This window comes from Engystomops pustulosus, chromosome 7 (assembly GCF_040894005.1).
Source record: "Engystomops pustulosus chromosome 7, aEngPut4.maternal, whole genome shotgun sequence".
Taxonomy (NCBI): domain Eukaryota; kingdom Metazoa; phylum Chordata; class Amphibia; order Anura; family Leptodactylidae; genus Engystomops; species Engystomops pustulosus.
The window spans coordinates 13614641-13625747 of record NC_092417.1 but is presented as its reverse complement, the minus strand read 5'-3'; the positions used below and the strand labels follow the sequence as shown (position 1 = coordinate 13625747).

Here is an 11107-nt window from a genome sequence, read left to right as displayed (position 1 = left end):
ACTGACTTTGCAAAAATGTTGTGCCGTTCCAAAGTGACTGAAACCCTCCAACAGCAGGTAGTCCAGATGAAGACCAAAGAGAGGTGACCTTACCAGCCGTAGTAAGAGAAGCTGGTTGTTCCAAATATGTGATTTCTAGAATATTGCATCTTTACACCACAAACTCCCCCAAAAATTCTGGTCGCCCTCGAAAGACAAATGCAAGAGAGGACAGGATAATGCGGAGAATCTCCATGGGTAATCATTTCATCACTGCAGCTGGAATTGCTGCCAGTGCAGCACTGACCAGGGGGATGATCTGTCTTGTCATACAGTGTCTAGATGTTTAAGATCATTTGGACCGATAGTCCACTCTGCAGTGTCCAAAACTCTCATTAGCAGAAAGAATCAAAGGCAAGACTTACCTTTGCTGAGAAGCTTGTTGTGTGGACAGAAGAGAAGTGTCCACAGTTTTACTGATGAAAGCAAGTTTGTTTTATTTTGGATTTTTGACAGCGTACTGGGTAAAGGGGTAAAGAATGAACTCAAAGTGTGTAAAGAAGTCAGTGACAGGAGGTGGAGGAAGTGTCAGGGTTTGGGGAATGTTTTCTGCAGCAGGAGTTGGACCTCTCATACAGCTACAGGGCAGAGTGATACAAGTATCAGAACCTTCTGGCTCCTTCCTTGTGTTCATCACTCAATCAGCAGCAGTTATTATGCAGGACAATGCCCCCTGTCACACAGCAAGGGGTAAAGCAGTTACTTGTAAAAGAAAACACTGACACAATAAAATGGCCATAGCCCAGAGTCCTGATCTGAACCAAATAGAAAACCTCTGGAAAATCCTTAGTGACAAAGTTCTGGCCAACCAAAACCCACAACAGTCACAGAAATGTAGAAAAGACTGCAAAAAGAGTGGAGCAGATCCCAGCAGAGACCAGTGATGTCCTGTGTCCTGTGCTCTCCCTACTGATTGATGACTGCTGGGACCTGCAGAGAATGTCATTGCTGTTCTCTAATTATCATCATGTATTATTTTTCAAAATAAAAGTTTTTATGTTGATACTTTGGTAATTTTGTAAAACCCAGTTCTAGTGACGTGGTGGCCCTTTACATATTCATCACATGTTCATCAATGGAGATCATATTATTGGAAAAAATCAAATGATCAGACATTGTTAATTTTGACCTCCAGTGTATATACCATTCTGTTGTTTTTAGGTTTTTTTTTTTTATCCTTTGATGATCACTGCCGGTGTGTGTATAAAATTTTCAGTTTCACACATTACATCATGTCTGACGTAGAGAAATTCTCCGAGGCTCTAACCATCAAATATACACATTTTTACTCAAAAAGGTATCAGCTGATTTCTTCACTCTTCTTCTGTTATAACTCGATGGGTGATTAGAGTGATGAGTTATATAATGACTTGGTTAATATATTATACTATACAGATGTAATCTACGATGGAGCCCGGGGGGCTTCTGATAACGTTAATGGGTGACGGCTCAGTGAAGACTGAAGAGCTGCCCAAGAAAAGTCACAAAAAGAATAAGAAGCCCCTGTACATTGTTACCAATCAGAAGAGCCGGGACTATGTGCTGTGCATGACTCCATCAAAGGTAAGACCGGTGCGGACCAGACCAGGACATAAGTGGTGGGAAGACGTTAACCACTCGGAGACATCTCAACAAATGATAGAACCGGGTGGTGATGGTTAAGGTAGATTTCCACTTAGAGAATTCTAGAGATAAAGCTACATTAAGTCCCCGAAGTCCTCGAAATGGACGTGTGGTTTCCCGAAGAAGCCGGCACTTACCAAACTGTAAGTAGAGTTGGTGAATCTACTGGAAAGGAGAACTTTTCTGCACCATGATTTGACAAAAGAAATGGTTGACTTGACACACTGCGTTGTGCGGCTTGTGATGTAGGCTCAGTAATGATGACATAAGGCAGATATGCAAATTAGCATCAATGGCTATAAGTCTCCACATGCCTCCGCACTCCCTAAACCCTTGACCCAAGGCAGTAATGGTGACCCTTTTAGAGACCGATTGCCTAAACCACAGCCCAAAACCATGCAAACACCATTGAACCTGAATAGTAAAAAAATATTTTGTGCCCCCCCTACCTACACCCCATAGCAGTAGTACCTTTAAGTATTGTTGCCAACCCCCACACTATTTTAGCACAGTCTCAAAGTTTGTGCCTCCCCTCTCCAATAGTTTCAGTATTGACTCTCAAGTTCTGTGCTCCCTATCTGTCCCCTATTGTTGTGTGCTCCTTCCTTCTTCATCAGGGTTTAGTGTGTCCCCCTCCCCCCCCCCCCCCAACCCAAGGATACTAATACCGTTGAAAGAAAGGTTGAAAATCTGAATTATCATTGGAGCATCAGTCCAGGGAAAATTGAGGGCCATTATCAGCTCCAATAATAATCCGGCCCTGTCCGGCTCTCCTTGTGGTGTCTCAGACAGCCCGGGATGTGTTGTTTTTATCGTGAAGTATAGTATGTCCTGGTCTGCCTGTGACTGCAGGACATAAGGCTCGGAAAGGGCTCGGAGCCATAGGTTCTCCATCATTGACATAAGGGATTGTCCCAAGGGCTGCCGAATCAGACAATGGGGGTTGTCCAATTGACAAAAAAATGCTAGTCTCAAAAGCAACAGAGGGCAGGAGCGGGAAGGTCTGATAATGTAGGGGGTTTCTCCAATGAAATGGGAGGTCCTTCAAAAAATACAGACCCATCCCTGATGCTGAATGAAGGCAAGTGATCGATCCTGTGGACGAAAAGGTGTTGGATCCAATTAGGAAACGGGACAGTCGCAATGACAGCAATCAGAGGACATGATGATGTAGGGGGGTCCTTGTTGTCACCAAAGCAATCAAATGGTATGAAAGTAGGTGGTCCGCATGACAGTAGGGGGTTAAAATGATGATGTAGGTTGGTCTGATAATGTGTAGCCTCCCTGGTTACTTGGAGCTCACAGCTGCGTTAGAAATTAGAACCTAACACTAGTAATTATAATCAGGACTACGTGATAATTAGTTGCCTAGCACTGGAGCGCTATAAGGACACCACACTATGATTCATGTCGCATCAAAACATTCGAGACACAACTGGGTTTCTTGTGGGATTATTTAGATCCATGTGATGTAGATGGGTTTTGGTCGGGGTCTTGACCTCAAATGGTGGAACCGGGCTCATGACATCACAAGGTCATGGATGCAGTTCTGTCATGTTGTATCCAATAATGAGGAAGGTCGGGTATCCCACCCATGGACTGGCTGCTTCCATAATGATCGGTGCGGTTGTCATTACCCGTAATTTTCATCCTGTTTGATCTATTTATTATGGTGTCCATTCAGGAATCCAAGGACAAAGAGAACAAAGGAAGTTCAGGTAAGAAATGTTCTTCTAAGAGGAAACCCCCGACCTGCCGAACGTGTGGTTGGTCCCTACCGCATGAAGCCGGACGGAAATTAAGTAAGGATTGTCTGATCGAAGAATCACCGGATCCTACATCCAAGGCCTGGTGCAGGAAGGTGATGGACTGGGTCGAGGATTACGTACAGTCGAAGGATCCAAAGGATGATCTTCTAGGGGTATGTATAACAAACTCCAACATACAGAGATAAAGCATACTGAGATACAGTGATACGAAATACTGATATACAGTGCCGAAAAATGATACAGTACATAAGAGCGGTCACACATAGTGCTTCCATGATACGGCTACACAATACTAGATGACTGGGGACGTGGGGAGAGACTACTGTGTGGGTCCATGTAGTGATCACCTCAATCTGATTGTGTTTACAGGACACAGAGAGAACAACTCACCAAACCATGTCCTTTCACTACGGAATTTCCAACAAGATTTTTTCGGTGGAGTCCGACTGTGAGGTCAGAGTTTAAAGAAGGGGCTTAAAAAATAGGGGGTCCGACATCCATCAGCTCCTCCTACTATTCAGTGTGAAGATATAAGACAACTGGCTGCAGCAGGAGCCTCCCCTCGTCTGCAGTATTGTCCATGCAGATGGTGGTAGGCAGCAGCCATAGTGAGATGTTTATAACTTTAAGTAGGTTTTGGGTCAACCCAAGAACTTTGATTTTGGTTTCAACCATGAAAATGTATAAAGGAGTAATTCTCACAGGCTGGAACCCATATGAGATGGTGGACAACTATCATAGCTCAAATGGGACCATTGATGGTCCAAGGGTGTAAGATTCCTTGATTATCTATCACCATTAGTTTTGTAGACCATGAATGGAGAGGAACTATGTGTGGTAAATGTGACCTCCCCTCTAGTCAAGATCCCCTTTCTCTGATTGTAAGGGAGCCCAAAAGTAGGACCCCTAGAGATCAGTTGCATCTCATAGGTAACAACATTTTTTGCAGGTTCGAATACAACTCAGCCAAGAAGAAATTTCCCAACTGTCCTTCAACTTCAACCTCCTTGGCTTCATTGTGTCCATCTTGGTAGGTAACGTCTATTTGGTCTTTGGAATATTTGCTACTTGGTATATAGACTAAACCACTTGCCACCATTGCTATGCTTATCAAACACATAATTTCAGACCTATGTTGGGTAGAAGTGCGGAATGTCAATAACGACCACAGTAAAGACATGTATTAAACAAAAAATGATGCCTTTAAAATCTACAACTTATCCCACAAAACACCCTCATACATGAAAATTAATAGGAAAACAAAGTTATGACTGTGAGAGGGAAACAAGGGATCTCTAGGACTTAAGAAATACCCTACTACGCTATTTCACCATTTGGTGTTATTTTGTCATCTTCTGAAATTTTTGAAAGCCTCAGAGGGGCAATAGCCTACAGTAACAATTTATTTTTTAGGCCCATGAGGAATATGTGGAACATCTGAGATCATTCCTCCAAGAGGTCAAAGATGTAGATGTCCTGCAGAAGATCTGTCGTCCAGCCGGAGATTTCTTCTGCTCCTCAGACTCGAATAAACGTCGACGACACCTTGAGGATCTAGAAGAAGTCTTGGAAAACAAGATCAAAGTAGCATGCAGCAAGTTAGGAGAAGCTACTGGGAGTTGGGTATGTGGTGCCCTGATCGCTTTAGCAGCTGCTGAACTGGCATTAACTCATGGAAGAGCTCAGGATTTTGATGACCGAGTGGAAAACATTCAAAGTTGTCCCGAGCCACCAAACATGGAGAAGCACCAGAAGGTGAAGAGCTCCAGTGATAAGCAGTAGTAACTTTTCTGGTGAGGTGATCATGATTCAGTCACATGGTGTTAGGAGAACCAGTTGTAATTTTTTTAGGTCTTAAAAAAGTTAATTAACAAATTAACTACACAGCTAACAAGTATGTTGTCAAGCAGATTAACATCTTCCAGGTCATGTTTCGTCATGGTCAAGTGTGTCAGTATCAGCCGGAAAATTGACTTTGAAGTAAATTGATTGTATAAAGTTATGTAGGTAGAGAGCTCAGAGCAGAAGTCAAGCTCTCCACGCCATAGAACGTCTCCTCCCCTGTGATGGACATCATGAACCAGACGTCAGGAGAGCTAGCTACTGATGTTCATGGTTGCAGTACCATCAACTACAGGACATGGGGCGTTCTGAAGTTAATATAGAATGTAGTTACCATAATACTGCCCCCTATGTATATTTCTTTCCAGTTGGAGAAGACGGTGAGGGACTTCGATGCTAAGACTGAGCTGAAGGCCGGCATACGATGGACCAAGGAAACATATTCACTTTACAGGAACAAATCCCTTAATGGCTGGGTAATGACGATTGACTGTGATGTTTTTTATTAGTTTTACACCTAAGATGACGCATGTCCTCCACAAATCCAGAAACCATCTCTCGACCAACCCAACAACTGGTTTAATCATACGTGTTAGTCCAACCCTGTTGCATCTTCTGCTCCAGAGCCACTTCTGATGGCCCTATAATGGTGCCCAAGAAACCACCTATAAGAAATGTAGGCCTTAAGGGACAGACTATGGAGCACAAGCCATCTAAAGTCATGAAGGCAACCCACATCTCATGAGATGTCAAATGTAAAGACCTAGTGATAGTAGATTTGATCCAAGCTACTTATTTGGGTCCAATAAGTCTTTGGGAATCTGTACAGAGTTCTTCTAACCACAACCAATGGGGGGGGTGATGGCAGATGACCACATTTTCAAAATGGCCTCCTTAGCTCGAAGGGTGGAGCGTTAGGAGGGGTCATAAACAAGGCTGTCCTAGGATCCTACGAGATTGTAAACCATTGGTAACAAACCCTACTACTATCTTCTTGAAGCATCATTACATGTAATTAATGTGTATTGCTGTTCTCCAGGTACCGGTGGGAAAGACCCTTGTACATTGTAGAAAAATATTCACTTTCGGCCTGTGCATTAAAAACTTCTCAATCTCTGGGGAGAAATGGAAGGTTAGTAATATCACAATAGTTGGAATATCCCCCTGGTAATATGTGTGGACATTCTTCAAGTCCAGGATAAACCTTCCAATGGTCATATTGCTTCACCATAAAACACTCGGGTCGTAGCTCTCTGCTTTTAACTTCTGACAGTCCTTGTCCTGACTGATGAAATGTTCAAGAAGCCTGATACAAGGCCGATTTATAGTCAATATCATCTGCTCAAAGTCATCATTGTCGCATTACATAAAAAAAATTACGCTTTTTTTTTGTCTTTGTAGGTCCAACTTTTTCAAAACTATGAAGATACACATAGTTTGGCCTCTTCCTTCCATTTCATGGCTTTCGCTCAACATCTCATGGTAGGTAAAGAACATGATTCGTTTCTAGATAACCTTGATCTAACCTGGTGCCACCCACAATTTGTGTGGGTTGTCCTTTATTTTTGATGTCCTAAATCTATGTTCAAACCAGATGGTGTTTGGACTTGATAGAAATTTCCACCCATACTCATGTTCTTTGTCATCTAGATGTTTCAAGAGTGGAGAACAAAACTGAACATTCTCCGAACGAGTATAAACCCGAGAGAAGACATCATACAGGACATTTCAGAGTTGGCCACCAGGTTTTTATGTGGCTACAACATGAAAAGAAATGGTTTTAGAAATCATTTTCAAAATGAATTAAAGAACAAGTGCAAGAACATCCAGAATTCTCCTGATGGAACAGCAGGACTTTGTGTGATAGGGGTAGGGGTGGTGTTGTTGGGAGCATTGTCTGCAATGTCCATCAAAACAGGTTCAAAAGATAATGATGGTAGATATGCTGAGGAACCTCTGTTTAATGTTGCTGGTGACAAGGAAGATGAGGCTCCTGGTGCACAAAGTGTAGATAGGGGTGATGAGGAAGATGTGTCTCGCAGTGCTCAGGAACGCATGGATGGTGGTCGTAAGGAAGACGTGTCTCGCAGTGCTCAGGAACGCATGGATCGTGGTCATAAGGAAGATGTATCTCGTAGTACTCAAAAACGCATGGATGGTGGTCGTAAGGAAGACGTGTCTTGCAGTGCTCAGGAACGCATGGATGGTGGTCGTAAGGAAGATGTGTCTCGCAGTGCTCAAAAACGCATGGATGGTGGTCATAAGGAAGATGTGTCTCGCAGTGCTCGGGAACGCGTGGATGGTGGTGATAAGGAAGATGTATCTCGTAGTGCTCAGGAACGCGTGGATGGTGGTGATAAGGAAGATGTGTCTCGCAGTGCTCGGGAACGCATGGATGGTGGTCATAAGGAAGATGTGTCTCGCAGTGCTCGGGAACGCATGGATGGTGGTCATAAGGAAGATGTATCTCGCAGTGCTCAGGAACGCATGGATGGTGGTCATAAGGAAGATGTATCTCGCAGTGCTCAGGAACGCATGGATCGTGGTCATAAGGAAGATGTATCTCGTAGTACTCAAAAACGCATGGATGGTGGTCGTAAGGAAGACGTGTCTTACAGTGCTCAGGAACGCATGGATGGTGGTCGTAAGGAAGATGTGTCTCGCAGTGCTCAAAAACGCATGGATGGTGGTCATAAGGAAGATGTGTCTCGCAGTGCTCAGGAACGCGTGGATCGTGGTGATAAGGAAGATGTGTCTCACAGTGCTCAGGAACGCATGGATGGTGGTCATAAAGAAGATGTGTCTCGCAGTGCTCAGGAACGCATGGATGGTGGTCATAAGGAAGACGTGTCTCGCAGTGCTCGGGAACGCATGGATGGTGGTCATAAGGAAGACGTGTCTCGCAGTGCTCAGGAACGGGTGGATGGTGGCCATAAGGAAGATGTGTCTCGCAGTGCTCGGGAACGCGTGGATGGTGGTCATAAGGAAGATGTGTCTCGCAGTGCTCAGGAACGCGTGGATGGTGGTGGTGAGGAAGATGTGTCCCGCAGTGCTCGGGAACGCATGGATGGTGGTCATAAGGAAGATGTGTCTCGCAGTGCTCGGGAACGCGTGGATGGTGGTGGTGAGGAAGATGTGTCTCGCAGTGCTCGGGAACGCGTGGATGGTGGTCATAAGGAAGATGTGTCTCGCAGTGCTCAGGAACGCGTGGATGGTGGTGGTGAGGAAGATGTGTCCCGCAGTGCTCGGGAACGCATGGATGGTGGTCATAAAGAAGATGTGTCTCGCAGTGCTCGGGAACGCATGGATGGTGGTCATAAAGAAGATGTGTCTCGCAGTGCTCAGGAACGCATGGATGGTGGTCATAAGGAAGACGTGTCTCGCAGTGCTCGGGAACGCATGGATGGTGGTCATAAGGAAGACGTGTCTCGCAGTGCTCAGGAACGGGTGGATGGTGGCCATAAGGAAGATGTGTCTCGCAGTGCTCGGGAACGCGTGGATGGTGGTCATAAGGAAGATGTGTCTCGCAGTGCTCGGGAACGCATGGATGGTGGTCATAAGGAAGATGTGTCTCGCAGTGCTCAGGAACGCATGGATGGTGGTCATAAGGAAGATGTGTCTCGCAGTGCTCGGGAACGCGTGGATGGTGGTGGTGAGGAAGATGTGTCTCGCAGTGCTCGGGAACGCATGGATGGTGGTCATAAGGAAGATGTGTCTCGCAGTGCTCAGGAACGGGTGGATGGTGGCCATAAGGAAGATGTGTCTCGCAGTGCTCGGGAACGCGTGGATGGTGGTGGTGAGGAAGATTTGTCTCGCAGTGCTCGGGAACGCATGGATGGTGGTCATAAGGAAGATGTGTCTCGCAGTGCTCAGGAAAGCGTGGATGGTGGTGGTGAGGAAGATGTCTCTCGCAGTGCTCAGGAACGCATGGATGGTGGTCATAAGGAAGGTGGGTCTCCTACTGCTCAAAAACGCATGGATGGTGGTCATAAGGAAGATGTGTCTCGCAGTGCTCAAAAACACATGGATGGTGGTCATAAGGAAGGTGGGTCTCCTACTTCTCAAAAACGTGTGGATGGTGGTCATAAGGAAGATGTGTCTCGCAGTGCTCGGGAACGCATGGATGGTGGTCATAAGGAAGATGTGTCTTGCAGTGCTCAAAAACGCGTGGATGGTGGTCATAAGGAAGATGTGTCTCGCAGTGCTCGGGAACGCGTGGATGGTGGTGATAAGAAAGATTTATCTCGTAGTGGTCAAAAACGCATGGATGGTGGTCGTAAGGAAGACGTGTCTCGCAGTGCTCAGGAACGCATGGATGGTGGTCATAAGGAAGATGCGTACCTGCGCACTGTGAGACACATGGATGGTGGTGATAAGAAAGGTGGGTCTCCTACTGCTCAGGAACACATGGATGGTGGTGGTGAGCAAGATGTGTCTCGCAGTGCTCAGGAACGCATGGATGGTGGTGATGAGGAACATCTGGCTCCTAGGGTTCAGGAAAGTGTAGATGGTGGTGATCAAGGAGATATGGCATCTAGTGCTCAGGAAGACATAGATGGTAAGGATGAGGAAGATGTGTCTCCTAGTGGTCAGAAACACCTAGGTGGTGGTGAGGAATATATGGCTCCGAGAGCTCAGAAAAGTGTAGTTAGTGGTGACCAAGGGGATATAACATCTAGTGATGAGGGGTATATAAATGGAAAAGATGTGACTTCTGGTGCTCAGGAACACATAGATGGTGGTGATCAGGAGGATGTGGTTCCGAGTGCACAGGAAACTGTAGATGGTGGTAACCAGGCGGATGTTGGCCCTATTGCATATAAAGGTGAAGATGGTGCATTTGGTGGCCTTCAAGAACAACGTGCACAAATATGTCATGACTCCATAATCCCCAGTGCCGGATCTCATGAACAAGGACAAGATTCGGGCATGGCTCGTAATTCAACCCAGAGATCTTATGGTGCTGACCCTCACACTCCAGAGTCTCTTCCAATCAGACCCTCTAGAATCTTCTGCTTTCTGAAGACTTTTGTTCCTTTCTATCTTCTCCTTTTGATCTTATCAATCATCTTGTTACTAATAATCTTTTACGTATGTGACATATCCGGCTTTAACCTGGTCGTAAATTTCAGGGTTCTTACAAAAAACCACAAAGCGGACATCCCCCCGTTCTAGATGCTTTCTCAATGAAGTTGGGCGTAGATTTTGGACAATTAATGCCTAGGAGGATCACCACATGTTGGGTTCTACCACTGGAGGAGACAATGTTTAGGTGAACTTTATAGGGAATTGCTGTTTATCTGGTTCCTGTGCAGACTACTTGACTGTATAGACTGGGGCTTGTCCTCATGAATCTGGTCTTAAAATAAAGGGTCAACAAGTTGTAGATGGAATCTATGCCGAATCTCCTTCCCAAGGCAGAGACTGTTAACCAACGGAGACATAAGAATACAGCTCTGCATTCAAGTCTATGGACAAGGGGAAGGTAGCACAATGCCGGTGCCAATTTAAAGTTCACTATTTTACCCCGAGCGTTATTAGAATGTGACTATTTGACCTGTACCGATGTGAATAGAGCACATGGATCAAGATATAATCCCTACTCTTAAAGGGGTTGGCCACTCTTTTACATAAGTTGCCTTTATAATAATCACTGAATATTCATCAGGTGATCAGCAGTCCTGCTACTTACTTTTTTTTTTACTGTGTGCAGACTCTCCATTCTTTTTTGTTTACATGTTTGAGCGCTGTTGAATAGGAGGAGCTGCAACAGGATATATGGGTCATCCTGCTCCCTGTCAGTTAAGACAGACAGTGAGAGAGACACAGTGGGA

The 11107-nt window shown here is 45.2% G+C and overlaps 1 protein-coding gene across 1 annotated transcript; it reads left to right on the top strand.

Moving 5' to 3' along the window:
• The first annotated feature begins 3303 nt into the window (after positions 1–3303).
• On the top strand, positions 3304–5974 carry LOC140068656 (uncharacterized). The gene is made up of 5 exons (XM_072114040.1): positions 3304–3583; positions 3801–3884; positions 4381–4461; positions 4845–5186; positions 5642–5974. Exons 1-5 carry the CDS (start codon positions 3332–3334, stop codon positions 5780–5782), a joined length of 900 nt encoding a protein of 299 aa, XP_071970141.1. The 5' UTR covers positions 3304–3331; the 3' UTR covers positions 5783–5974.
• Positions 5975–11107: the final 5133 nt, after the last annotated feature.

Bases quoted from the DNA above. Each gene is read 5' to 3' on its own strand.
- LOC140068656 (XM_072114040.1), top strand. From the start codon at position 3,332: ATGGTGTCCATTCAGGAATCCAAGGACAAAGAGAACAAAGGAAGTTCA. The intron at 3,584-3,800 runs GTATGTATAACA...TTGTGTTTACAG, and splicing joins CAAAGGATGATCTTCTAGGG to GACACAGAGAGAACAACTCA. The intron at 4,462-4,844 runs GTAGGTAACGTC...TTTATTTTTTAG, and splicing joins GCTTCATTGTGTCCATCTTG to GCCCATGAGGAATATGTGGA.